Source organism: Ranitomeya imitator, chromosome 5 (assembly GCF_032444005.1).
Source record: "Ranitomeya imitator isolate aRanImi1 chromosome 5, aRanImi1.pri, whole genome shotgun sequence".
NCBI lineage: Eukaryota > Metazoa > Chordata > Amphibia > Anura > Dendrobatidae > Ranitomeya > Ranitomeya imitator.
Window position 1 is genome coordinate 629,819,279 of NC_091286.1, and position 13,097 is coordinate 629,832,375.

Genomic DNA, 13,097 nt, shown 5'->3' on the forward strand with positions numbered 1-13,097 from the left:
ATTTAGCTCCAACAAATTCTAAAAAATTTTGTCCATACTTCGGTCTATGCTTCTTGGGGTTTTTCATTATCTGTTAGGCCGCCTGGATAACAATGTTAAGCTGTCCATTAGTGATAGTTTTTGGGTCTCATTTCAAGGAGGTTCTCCTACATGTGTAATGACTGTGGTGCTCCTGACTTCATTTGGATCTTAGAACATCTCACCACCAATACCAGTGGCTCATTGAGAATCTTAACTTGCCAGTAGTTCTCCGTTTCTTGCCACCTTGTTAGGTCAGACAAAATATGGTATTATTTATTATTTTTATGGTATTCAGATCTTTCAATTTTTACACTGGCCCACTGAGTTTGTTCTTGACTCATATGTTGTTCTCTTTCAAAAAGTGTACATGTACATTAGCTGCATCTTTTTGCATTGAAGCCTCTAATGAGCATGTGCAAAGGCCACTGTGAAGGGAGTTTGTGAACTGTGACATCACCTTGTGAAAGGTGGAACCTGGTGTGTGTGGGAAGTCGTGGGGGATTGGTAAAAATTCCAATTTATATTTAAAAAAAAAAAAAAAAAAAAAACACAACCTGATTTTAAAATGGGTAATTTTTTTTTTTTTTTTTTTTGTGATGATGCATTCCTTTTTAAGATGTAACTGCACCTTCAGAAAACTTAGATCAGAAGACCGGGACCCCACTGATCACTAAAACGAAGGGGCAGCCTTTCCTCTGACCCATGTTAGTCTATGGTGATCTTGACACTTTTCCCTCCACCCTTCTCTCGCACACCCACTGATTTGAAACTGATGACTTGCCAAAACTTCTCTGGGATGGAATTGTATGAACAGGCTTTTAATTTTTTTTTTTTTTCTTCCCCCCCCCCCCCCTTCCCCCTTCAATGCTAATTTTAATCCTAATAAAAATCCAATTATTAGTCTTGTCACCATTCATAAAATTGTTTTCTCTTTTTAATCACTATGAACAGAATTCTAGAACTTTAAGTGACGACTGACACTACATAAACAAAGGTCAAAGGGCTATGTAAATCTTCATAGGGCTGCAGATTAACATACCATTCAGGGTTGGTAGCTGGGTGACCACCCTCATGGGCATTGTAAGGGCCGTGCTCTTTCTACTCGGTTACAATGTTTTCCTATGGTAATGGATGATATCCGCCATTGTGTTGATGCAGTGGTGCTTCTGTTTTCCTTCCTCCATCTAATGAGCCGTCCCCTCTGGATTCCTTTGCTTCTAACAATGCTTTTCTTGTGTCATTTTATGGCAGTCAGCTGATTTACTTTTGGTTGCACTAACCTCCATGACCTCGGTCATATTGAATAAGGCACAAACCGGGCTGGAGGAAATTGTTAATCAGCTTTGGCAGCAAATACAATGTAATCTGGGTTCCATGAAATATGATGTCGGCTGAAGACGATGGCCGAGTGCAGCTTCCGGCTTGTAGAGAAGTTCTCCATTGAGCATTTGTGCCACCATTGCTCTTATGTATAAACCCTTCTTGACTAGGACCCCGTTGTCCCCTGACTGTATGTGGGTGGCCGGCCTGGTTCCCATAAGTGAAGCTCCTGTGTCTCCAGAGGACTTCTTCTAGGTTGGTTTTGGCTGCTCTCCTTCGAACATCGCTTAGGTAGTTCTCAATAACCCTTTATACCTAGAACAGTCTACAATTTTTAGGAATGTCTGCACAATGTAGTATACCCATTGAATTGCTACCCCCACCCCTCCATAACTCTTGACAAGGAATTGGACCGACGCCCTACATGTTGACCTCATGGGCATTTGAAGCCACTGGATTGGTGTATGTTGTCAGTTTCCTACCTTTTATAGAAAGTTTCTTAATTTTCCATCACCCCAGCTCCAACACCACCCCTTCTCTCCGGGAACTGCACCAATCTTGGCCAGGGGTCCATGTCTGGTGGTTTCACGTGGGTCTATCTTAGTTGTAAGCATCTAAACTGCATTTTCAGATACTGTTTGTGGGCAGGAGGGGCGCTCTTTCTAGGGCTATAATGGTTCACTTCCGAATTTTGGAACCTGTTGCCAATCTGATCATTAGTAAAGGGGATAATGGGAGGCTGAGTCAATAACCTGGTCAATTTCATAATTGGTATGGATAGAGCTCCCTCATGAGTTGCTGTTTGGTTACATCTACCACTTTTGTGTCGCTGCATAAGGCCAATCTCACACATCTCGGACATCTCAAAAACATGTTCTGTGAAAATAAAAACTATGCTCTCCTGATCTGAGCAAACTGCCCTACGTCCATTTCCAAATTCTGCGTGCCACCTAGTTCTCTCCGAAATCGGTGTCTCTGAAAATGTTATTAAAGAGAACCTGACGGATCACCCTTGCCCTCCAAACCACCAGCATTTCTCAACTCCTGTATAAATTCCCTGCCCAACAAACCCTTGTACTGTTTGACATACTTTTTTTTTTTTTTGAAGATCTGTTAGTATTTCTACAGTCCCTTTTGTTTGTTTAATATGCAAATGAGCCTTGTGACTAGTTGATGGGGCGTTTATTTCCCCAGGCTAGTCGTCCCACCCAACAAGTTGACTCCCCTGAGCCTGAGGTTGTGGTAACATAATTTGCAAGGGTCGGCGGACACCGCCGCTTCTCTGAAAAACTCGCTCATTCACGAGACTTTCCCACCGGTCATTGCGTCTCTGAAGTCGTGTGTACTTTTCCCGGATTCGGAGGCATGTCCGGAAGGAAAGAAGCCTGAGGTCAACCGAGGAGTCTAAGGTCAAGCTTCTTCTATCCATCTGGATTTTTGTAGTGTGCCTCTGATGCCAGGCAGTGTAGATCCGTGGGAAACTAGCACTTGTATGTAGGATTTTCTGAGAGCTGCCAATAACGCCAACTTTTGCAAATTATGTTCTGCCCACATGGGCATGATAACATGCGGAGTTGCACGACTAATCTGGGGAAACTAACAGTTCGTTGACTAGTCAAAAGGTTAAGTTGCGTATTGAAAATAGACTTTCAAGATACTTTTCTTTAAAAAAAAAAATAAAAATAAATAAAATTACAAAAACCTCAAATTTGACGATCCAGATTTGGTTTGGTTCTTGTGAGTGTTTTCTCCCCTGCCAGAAAAGGTAATGTGCCTATGTGTCCCTATGGAATCCCTACCTGTAAGTTTCCATATTCCTGCTGGGTTTTATATTTTCTCTTTTCTTTTTTATTTATATACGGTATGTATTTATTTACTTAGTTTTGAGATCCGATCAACCCTCGACATTAATATAGAATTATTATATTATGCAGTTTGGCTTGCAGGTACAGCTATAGTAGTTCTGTGTAGTGTATTTGCTCATCTGTCCTGTGATTCTCTGCTGAGTAGATGATCTGCGGTTCAGATGTTGCACAAGCAGGATGAAGGACAATCTGCTGAGTCCACATCTAGTCGTATGGTGACAGCAGTCCAAACTGCAGCGCTCTATGAATAAACAAGCTTTGTGTGGGGAGGGTGATTGGCAGCGCGTGGAGGATATGATGGAACCTGTCAGATCAGCACATTCTATAGGAGCAATGTGTAAATTTGTCCATTGCTCAGCATTCCGTTTGTGTGCCATGCTGAGCTGTGCATAGCAAGCATCCCGACCCACGTGGCGGCGGGCAGAGGTTAGGACAGAGAACGCTAGATGTCAATGGGTCACTAGAAACCTTAATCTATTTGTGTTCCACCTTATTTCTCTCGAAATGCTGAACATATCTGTCGCCGCCCAATAAACCAGTGCGGAAGAATTCGGCTGTATACAGACTCTAAGCTGATGTCTCGTGGGCTCCCCCTAGTGGCAGCACTCTGTTGCAGAAATGTCAGTGATTAACAAATCTGGATGTTCAGGCAATCCATTTAAGATAATCACATTTATTAATATACGCTGTGGCTTTCATTTCTGTAATCGGTCATTATCAAGGCCATTATTTAATCATAACCTGAAATATTTTAAATGAATGGGGCTGAACAATTATGCCACACACAACCTATAGATGGGGATTGTGCTGGGTCGCTACAATTTTTATTTCTTTACAAGACAGAAAAAAAAATACAAATATCTAATAATTATATACATATATACATACTAGATGGTGGCCCGATTCTAACGCATCGGGTATTCTAGAATATGCATGTCCACATAGTATATTGCCCAGCCACGTAGTATATTGCACAGCCACGTATTAGCCACGTATTGATGCTGCATAGGCAGCATCAATAGTAAATAGTTGGGGACACACAGGGTTAATAGCAGTGGTAACGGAGTGCGTTACACCGTGGCCCGTTACCGCTGCCATTAACCCTGTGTGAGCGGTGACTGGAGTGGAGTATGGAGCGGGCGCCGGGCACTGACTGCAGGGGAGTAGGGGAGGGACTAATCGGACTGTGCCCGTCGCTGATGGGTCGCAGCAGCCATGACAGGCAGCTGCCGAGACCAATCAGCGACGTGGGATTTCCATTGCGGAAGTTGAGGACCGAAAGACTGAAGTACCCCTCAGACAAAAAAAAAAAAAAAATATATAAATATATATATATATATATATATATATATATATATATATATATATATATATATATATATATATATATATATATATATATATATATATATATTTTTTTTTTAAATATATATATTAATAATAATAAATATATTTTTTTTCTGTGAAATCATATGCCAAGGTATAGGGTAGCAACTCTATCCTCTCCCCTCTTCCCATAATCATAAATTGCTGTGCTTTTGACGCTGCGTATTTATTCAGGGTCAAAAAACTCGGTGGCCAGATGTTACAGCATAGTGGATGGGATTTCTAGAAATTCCATGTGCACCTCCAGATCACCGGCGGATACTAACGTGCAGCACGGGATTACGAGCCGCCGCATGTCCATTTCTCTTGCGGAGCCTAGCATCCCCAGAACAGAAATTTCAACAATACATTGTATTTGGATGCGGTGAATCTGCACGGTTCAGTGATCACATGTAGATTTACCTGCAACCAATCCACTGCCATTTCCTGATCGTGGGAACATAATTTTATGAATATCAAGACTGGCCGACACTCCAAAACAGGTGCTCACTAGGAGTCTCCTCCATATATGAACTAACAAAGCAGCACAATAGCATGAAAACATGAAATACAAATTGCATTACTGCTCTAGAAAATAGGAAAAATTGAGAATACTTAGCGCTTTAATTTCGCCAATTTTTATATGTACCCAACAGCCGCAATAAGGTGATTCTCTCAGCTGGGAGCCTGCCTAATGTGAATCCTCTTGAGGGCTGATGGCTTACCTTTTACGGACTGTCCTGTTTGCTGACAATTACTAACATGTATTAAGTACAAGTGGGGGGTTCAACCCCTCGTACAGGACCATAATGGGGAGTAACTTCAAAGAGCAAATTCCACTAAGAATTACGCAACTTGTCTATACATTGCCTGGAAAGTCCATTGATTTCTACAAGCACCATGTGAGGCTTTGTAAATTTTACTTTAGTTCCCTTCCCCCCCCCCCCCCCCCCAAACCTTGAGAAACTCATTTTTAAATGGCCCTGCTGGCTACTTCCTTCTGCACCAGACTTGCTCCTGATGTCATACATTTTTATAATGTGTTAGTGAAACCAATAAGCTATGTCTGATGTCATCCCTCCCAACCTTACCCACACATAGACTTGTGGTTTCTTCAATGGAGGTGAATAGTTCATCATTTGTTCTCATTTCACACCTAATAGAGTTAATTGGGTGCCTTAAGTTGAAGCCAGGGACGAATCCAATACCCCTAGCAATTTATTACTGGTGCCGGTTTCCTTGGGCTTGATTTATTTTAGGTTTATGGATGTCTATTTGTGTTTATTTATTATTCATTGACTGTATTAAGTAGTTTGGGTAGAGTATAACATAACGTGTGTTGGCTGTTGCTTAAAAGGGCACATGTGGATGTTTAAGGTGCAACCATCCTTCCATGTATCAGTAGTAGGGCTGAGCGACTTTGACTTGTTTAGGGTCGAGTCGGGTTTCGCGAAACCCGACTTTCTCAAAAGTCGAGTCGAGTGAAATCGGCCGACTACCGCGAAAAGTCGGGGATCGACCGAATCCCAATGAAGGTCAATGGGAAATCTCTCTCTCTTTCTTTCTCTCTTTCTCTCTCTTTCTCTCTTTCTCTCTCTTTCTCTCTCTTTCTCTCTTTCTCTCTCTTTCTCTCTTTCTCTCTCTTTCTCTCTCTTTCTCTCTCTCTCTCTTTCTTTTTCTCTCTTTCTCTCTCTCTCTTTTTTTCTTTCTCTCTCTCTTTTTTTCTTTCTCTCTTTTTCTCTCTCTCTTTTTCTCTCTCTCTCATAAGAAAAAGGTGTCTTTCATAGTTGATGCTCATAATGCTCTATGGAGAGGGAGGCAGACATACATTCTGCTGCAAGTTCTCTTGAAACGACAGGAACGATCATCTCCCAGTAATGTGAACATCTTTAATTTATTGAATTCAGATTTTACATAATGAAAGATCAGTCCAGGAACAGAAAGAAATAGATTTGGTAAGATATTGCAAAGTTTATTTTAATTTCATACTGACTTATGGGGGAGGGGGAAAAAACTTACTTTAGATAACTAGGCTACTGGTTTCACTATAATCTTAGTGTTCACCGGCTGCCATGAATGCGAAAAAATGCTCATTCAGCCGGTGAAATGGTCTTTCGTGCAGCACAGAAAGATCATAGTTCTCGGCAGCACATTGGGTTTAAACAGGACTCGCGCTGCATGGACCAATTGCTGCCTATGTACTGAACGATCTATTACAAATTGTTCATGGCGCATTGTTTGTAGCAGTTCTGCCTGTGTAAATGGACTGTTTTTAAACAGCCACCAATGTATTTACTGATTGGAGGTCGTTTATTGCCACCCATCAGCCGGTGTATATGGACCTTGTGTGTCAGCTCAGTCTTCTGGATGGGATTTTCTGCCCTCCTTCACCGTTTGGATCTCATGACACCACAAAGGCAATGTCTAGAACAATTGACCTCACAGCTGTACCAATATAGGCACATGTTACCCAATTTAGTATATGTCTTGGGTTCCTATACGTCTGGAAGGCTGAGGCGATGGTGTCATCATTGGCAAACTCTTTCCAATGCATGTTGTGCTGGCAGTCATGGAGGTGTAGTGTTGGACAGGTTGTCTACACATGAAACCATCATCTAAGTTGGGTGTCAGGCTCTTTTCCACAAAGGACCATCTCCTCTTTATGGTTGTCCTTTTTTTTTTTTTTTAATGGGCTGTTTGTAATTGTAAGGGCTCATGCAGATGTCCGTGCAAGATGGTACGAGCACTGACTTGAAAGCACGGCCTAGTAAGGGGCTCTAAGAGCGGTTTCGGGGTAGTAGAGCTACAGGAGGGTTACCTGTGGTTAGTAGGGCTAATAGAGAGTTGTGTCTGATCTCCGATATCAAGAAGGATTGCTCCCAAGTACCGAATGCGTTTGCTCTGATTCAAAGATGGAACCAAACAACACAAGTGCTGGCTGCGTTCTCAGTTTCAAAGATGGCGCTGCCCCTTTTCTAAGCACTGGCGGCATCCGCTTAGGTTCTAAAATGGCACTGGCTCTGCTTCCCTCTAAGCACTAGCTCTGTTGATGTAAAGGCTGTGTGCCATCTTGAATTTTAACATTATCTATGTCCTCATCCTCTGAGATGGAGACCCGTCTTTACATCGCTTGATGCTTTTATTTTATTTTTCTAATCTTTTTCTTATCATTGTTTGTTTTGACTTTGGAGAACTGAAATACGCAAAGGCATTACCAGGTCTTTAGAGATGAAGCTGAATGCAAAATGTTTTCCATTACCAGTGAGGGAAAACCACAGAAGTGCAGCAGTAATTCTTAGAGACGGAATCTACGTCTTGGTTTCCTTGGAAACAGGCAGGGAAATCCGTGAAAATATTTCTGTTAAGGTTTCTCTCTTCTAGGTGCCTTCTTCTATCCCTCTTTCTTCTCAGAATACTTCTCGGACATCTTGTGTAGGAACTTCTAGAAAAGGGTGTTCATTGTAAACCTGTCCGTGGTTTTAAAGCCCTTGCCTTTTTCTTTTTTTTTTTTTTCTTCTAATAATTGGCAAAGAATTTGGATAGAACTTGAGCTCTGCTAGCGGGAATGCATAAACTGAGTTGATGAGCTGAAAGTGTTTTGATGTGGTTGTTTTTTTTTTTTTTTTTAACTTTCAATTGATCAAGTTGTTTTTGTGGCTCCTAGATGAGTGTTGAATGCGGCAATTCAGTTCCCTTTCAAATTGCGCCTTTGTCTTGCTTGGGGATCCCTGTCTGTTACCATGGAGACAGATGCGTTTCCTGTTTCTAAGTGCCATGGCTGCCTCTGATTTAAGCTCTGCGGTTTCATTCACCACTAATGGGGAAGCATTCACAGGCTCAATTGCTTCCTCCTTTTCTCATTCTCAAGGCTCCCACACTGAAACAAAATCTAATCAATCATCGTATTGATCTAGTGTATTCCCTGATAACAGGAAATTATAGATGCATTCTATAAAAGGCAAACTGACGGCATATGTATATACCGTACATATGTTGCCTACAACTCCGGTTGACCATGGAAATGTTTATAGATTTACTCTCTCATGGTTCTTGGTAATTCCTCAATCTTGGTCATTGTCTTGTAAGAATTCTCGTCTCCCCCAATGAGTTTGGTTGGAATTCCCTGTATATTTCCAAAATATTCAGTAGTCGTCTACTAAGTGATAACACCACTAGCCCCTAATACAATGGGGAAAGTTTAGTAAGCAGCTGACATACTTCTGTTTCCACCGAGAGGCATGTCAGCTGCTGACTTTCCCCATTTTTTTTTTTTTTTGATCCGGATTGGCTAACCATTATGTGCTTCTCTCCTGAAAGTCGATGTCCGTGGAGGGAAGGGTCATACATAATTCAACATGCTTGACCCTTCCCTCCATGGACATCAGCTTTCAGGAGAGAAGCACATAATGGTTAGCCATTTTCGGCCCCCCAAAAATGTGTAAAGTTTAGTCCACTGTAACCTGAGGTCATGACCTTTTTCGCAGATATTAATGTTGAAATGAAGACCTTTATCCATTTAGGTTAAACTACCTCCTTGAGGCAATACCTTTCTTGGGGAGTGATGGAGGGTAAACCATTGTCCTTACTCAATATGCATGGATGAAATAACCACCTCCATTTTAGATTCTCTTACAAAGGCTTTCAGACTTCATTTTCAAAAATGACAAACATTGCAGTCCCGAGTCTCCTTACTTTTACAGTAGACAATCGCTTCCATGTTGATGTCATCAGCACAGTGTTTCCTAAATTAATATGGATAGTATAAAGATCTAATTATACCCACGACACATATAAACTAGTATTTCTTCACCCAAAACAATTTTTTTTCCTGACTAAAGTATATCAGTAGTCAATTTTGCACATCTGACATTGTCACAATACAGACCGGCCATGGGTCTCTTGAAGCGAACTTCACAACTTAATATACGCCTTCAAGTAGAGTTGAGCGAATTTCCTCTGGTCCCCACTTATTTGGCAAGCTATAGCGCTTGCCGGATAAGCTGCAGAGGGAACCCGGATACATGGAGCACATAGGCTGATGAGCGCCGCAGCTGCATGTGTCGCGGTTGTGTCACAGCACATGCATGGACAGCCTGTGTGTTGGACTCTCCATGCATGTGCTGTGACAATGACACAGCCGCAACGCGTGCAACTGTGGCGCTGATGAGCCGACATGTGCCATGTATCCGGGTTCCCTCTGCAGCATATCCGGCAAGCGCTATAGCTTGCCGAATAAGCGGGGATCAGAAGATATTCGCTCAACTCTACCTACAAGCTGGTTGAATTTGGGCTATGAGACTTTTGAATTCCGTACACCGACCATAAATTTGTGAAATTTACATGTGAAACTGGCCTTCTTGATACTCCCATTTATTTTGGTTTTCAACCTTTGTTCTTCTTGTAGATCTTATAACCTGGTGCCCAAAACTATACATACTGTTTTTCCTTTATTATAGGTACTTTGTACAAAACGCTCTCAAATAAATGAATGTTATGTTTTCTCAAGTTTTTGTGTTGACTTGAGATTTTGACTAAATTTTAAGCTTTTTTTTTTTCCCTTTGTTTCCAGGTCTAAGGTGAAATTGGAAAGTCTGGAAGACGCCTATGTTCTATCAGGATGTGATGACTCTCTATCGGACAAACATGGTTGTCCAGCTTATGTGAGCCCAGAAATCCTGAACACAAACGGCAGTTACTCGGGCAAAGCTGCCGATGTCTGGAGTCTAGGTGTTATGCTCTACACCATGTTGGTCGGACGATACCCCTTTCATGACATCGAGCCTAGCTCTTTGTTTAGCAAAATACGTCGTGGGCAGTTTAACATTCCAGAAACACTATCCCCCAAGGCAAAATGCCTTATACGTAGCATACTTCGTCGGGATCCAACAGAAAGGCTAACATCTCAAGAAATTCTGGACCATCCTTGGTTTTCCACAGATTTCAATGCTTTGAATTCAGGATATGGTGCTAAGGAAGTGTCAGATCAACTGGTGCCTGATGTCAATATGGATGAGGAAACGGACCCTTTTTTTAACTGAGCACAAGACTTTTTCTTTTCGGTACTTGAGTTGACCATGGCCACATGAAGGAGTCCTTTTGGACCTTAGTATTCCAAATCTGTATTGTCCCAGGATGGTAGCTGCTAAAAAGGCTCCACTGGGCTTTTCTTGGGTTTTGAGAAGACAAGTCTGCAAGGAACTACTCTACACATGTAGCATTAAGGCTGCTATACAGTTAGTCTTTTATTTTATATATGTGTTGTTTTTTTTTCTTTTTTTTTTTTTTTTTAACTAGCATGGAAAAAGTGTAGCTTCACCCTGTATGGAGCCAAGGAGACTGCACAAGCCAATTACAGTGCAGCTTTGTCACTCCTGTTTAATAGTAATATTTGTCAATGATTTTGCCACGCACACATCCTGGCATCGCACTGTTAAAAAAAAAAAAAAAAAAAAAAAAAAAAAAAAATGCATAATAACATTTTTCTCGTGCCATTGTTCAGGGAAGGTACAATTGGCTTTTTCATTTCTTAAATTTTAATTTTGCCAAATTGGTACATTTATGATAAAAAGTTGAATGCACTGACACAGTAGGTGCTAGTTTTTTTGTTTTTTTTTTCTTTTTTCTGTTTACCTATTTTTGTCTCCCCTCTTTTTTTTTTTTCTTTTTTTTTTTTCCTTTGGTCTAATTATAAACTACTTTAGTATTCCGATCAGGAAATGACATTTTAATACTTTGTTCCCTTAAGGGGAAATAATTCATTTAACAAGCTGTTCTGTTTTTCTGTTCGTTGGGTTTGCTACAGGAAGCTGCTCTCATGCCGACTCCTAGATGCGTAATCGCTATACGCTTGTGGCAGACAATATTACCTTTTTGGAAAAATAAACAGGGTTTTTCATTTTTTTTTTTTGTTGTTTTTTCTGGCTTCTACAAATGCCACCTTGCACGTATAGCCAGGAGTATACCTATTAATGATGTAAGCTGCAGAGCCATTATTAAGGGATGGCCTACTAATAACTCGTCTCCCGCATCATTTTTTTTCTTTTTCTCGTTTTCTTTCTTTAACTGTTGGGAGAGATTATTTTAAGTAACATTTCAAAATGAAATAGTTTTATAAGCTTATGACTATCCACTAAGGTCTCTTTCCTCCTCCCCCCTATTTCCTTCCCATCCCCCCTGCACGGAGAAGCATTAAGTGCACCTTTTTGTATTGTCAAGAATTATTTATTTTCATGATAATGTCACAGTAGTGATGTATTAAGCCAGTACTTCAATTAAATTACGGGTTGACTTACAATGACACATTACATGCTGTACTTAAACACTTCCTTTTTTAATTTCCTGTGTATTTTGGATTTTGATTTTATTATAAGGCTTGTATTGACTATAACAGGCATTCTCCCCCAACCACCACCTCTGTATTGCTATATAATAAAATATAAACAGAAATATTTGTGTTTTTTCCCGTGCCTCAGTTGTTCTGATTAACCTGCTCGTATCTGTTTTGTGAAATGGTCAAGTTTTTTGGGTAGGTACATGTAGACTCTAAGTATGTAAATGTTACTTGAATTTGTGCTTAATTGTAGTATGTGGCATGTGTGTACAGCTACTTGGCATTTGAATTCTGGGAAACCGTTTGCCTGCCCCTATAGGAAGATTATTATATATTTTTTTTTCTTAATAAGTCTATATTCTAATATTCTTGACTTCTAATTGACAAAACTGCACCTGACCTAGGTTCTATTTTGGTAGCTATCGGTAGAGGAGTACTAAATACTCAAGATGGTGCTCATCGGGATGGAATTGAAAAAAATGTTTTTTCCTATATTTTAATTATTTTTTTTTTTCCCCTGCCCCATAAGACCCATTTTATTTCCTTTAGTAAGAGGAGAGACTGGTGATAAAACGTGCATGGTGGGGTATTACTGCCTCTGGTGCTTTGAATGTTATGTATTTGGTTTAATGTTTTTGTCTTTAATCTCTTCAATAAATTGTGCATATTTAACTAAAATCTTCAAGTTTTTATTTATATTCTTTTACAAATGTTATCGTTCGAAAAATTTTGCATAAGGTTTATTCTGGCGGAGAGCGGCCGTGAGATTGGGTATTGGAAACTGTTACATCTTATATATTTAGCTGTATGTCCTACTTGAAGATCTCTATACCCAAAGATAAGTAAAGAGCGTCAATAGCCCCTTTTTATTCTTAAAACAAAAACACACCTCTTAACCCCTCTCCTGTAATTAGAGGATTAATTTTTGGATTGTTGGGGGGTCCTACCAGCAAACTGCATCACTGTGGAGACTGCTGGATCCAAGCGCCTTACTTGTCTTTTTCCAGCAGCCCCACCATCCATAGTCAGTAAAGCTTTTTGCCGAGGTTATGCAACTCTATACTCAACTCAATTTGTGGGGAGTGGAAGTTTACTGAAGCTGTTCTTCTAGGACAGTGGTGGGGAACCTCAGGCCCCAGGGCCATTTGCAGCCCTCGATTACCTTTTATCGGGCCCCTGAGCAGATTCTCAGGGTC

At 40.7% G+C, this 13,097-nt stretch overlaps 1 protein-coding gene across 1 annotated transcript in view; it reads left to right on the plus strand.

Annotated features, from left to right (window-relative positions):
- Window positions 1-12,581, plus strand: part of TRIB2 (tribbles pseudokinase 2) — a 28,725-nt gene extending 16,144 nt beyond the window's left edge. Inside the window, exon 3 of the mRNA XM_069728111.1 lies at window positions 10,141-12,581. Coding sequence (XP_069584212.1) covers window positions 10,141-10,609 — 469 coding nt within the window. The 3' untranslated portion in view covers window positions 10,610-12,581. The remainder of the gene's footprint in view (window positions 1-10,140) is intronic.
- The last annotated feature ends 516 nt before the right edge of the window (window positions 12,582-13,097 follow it).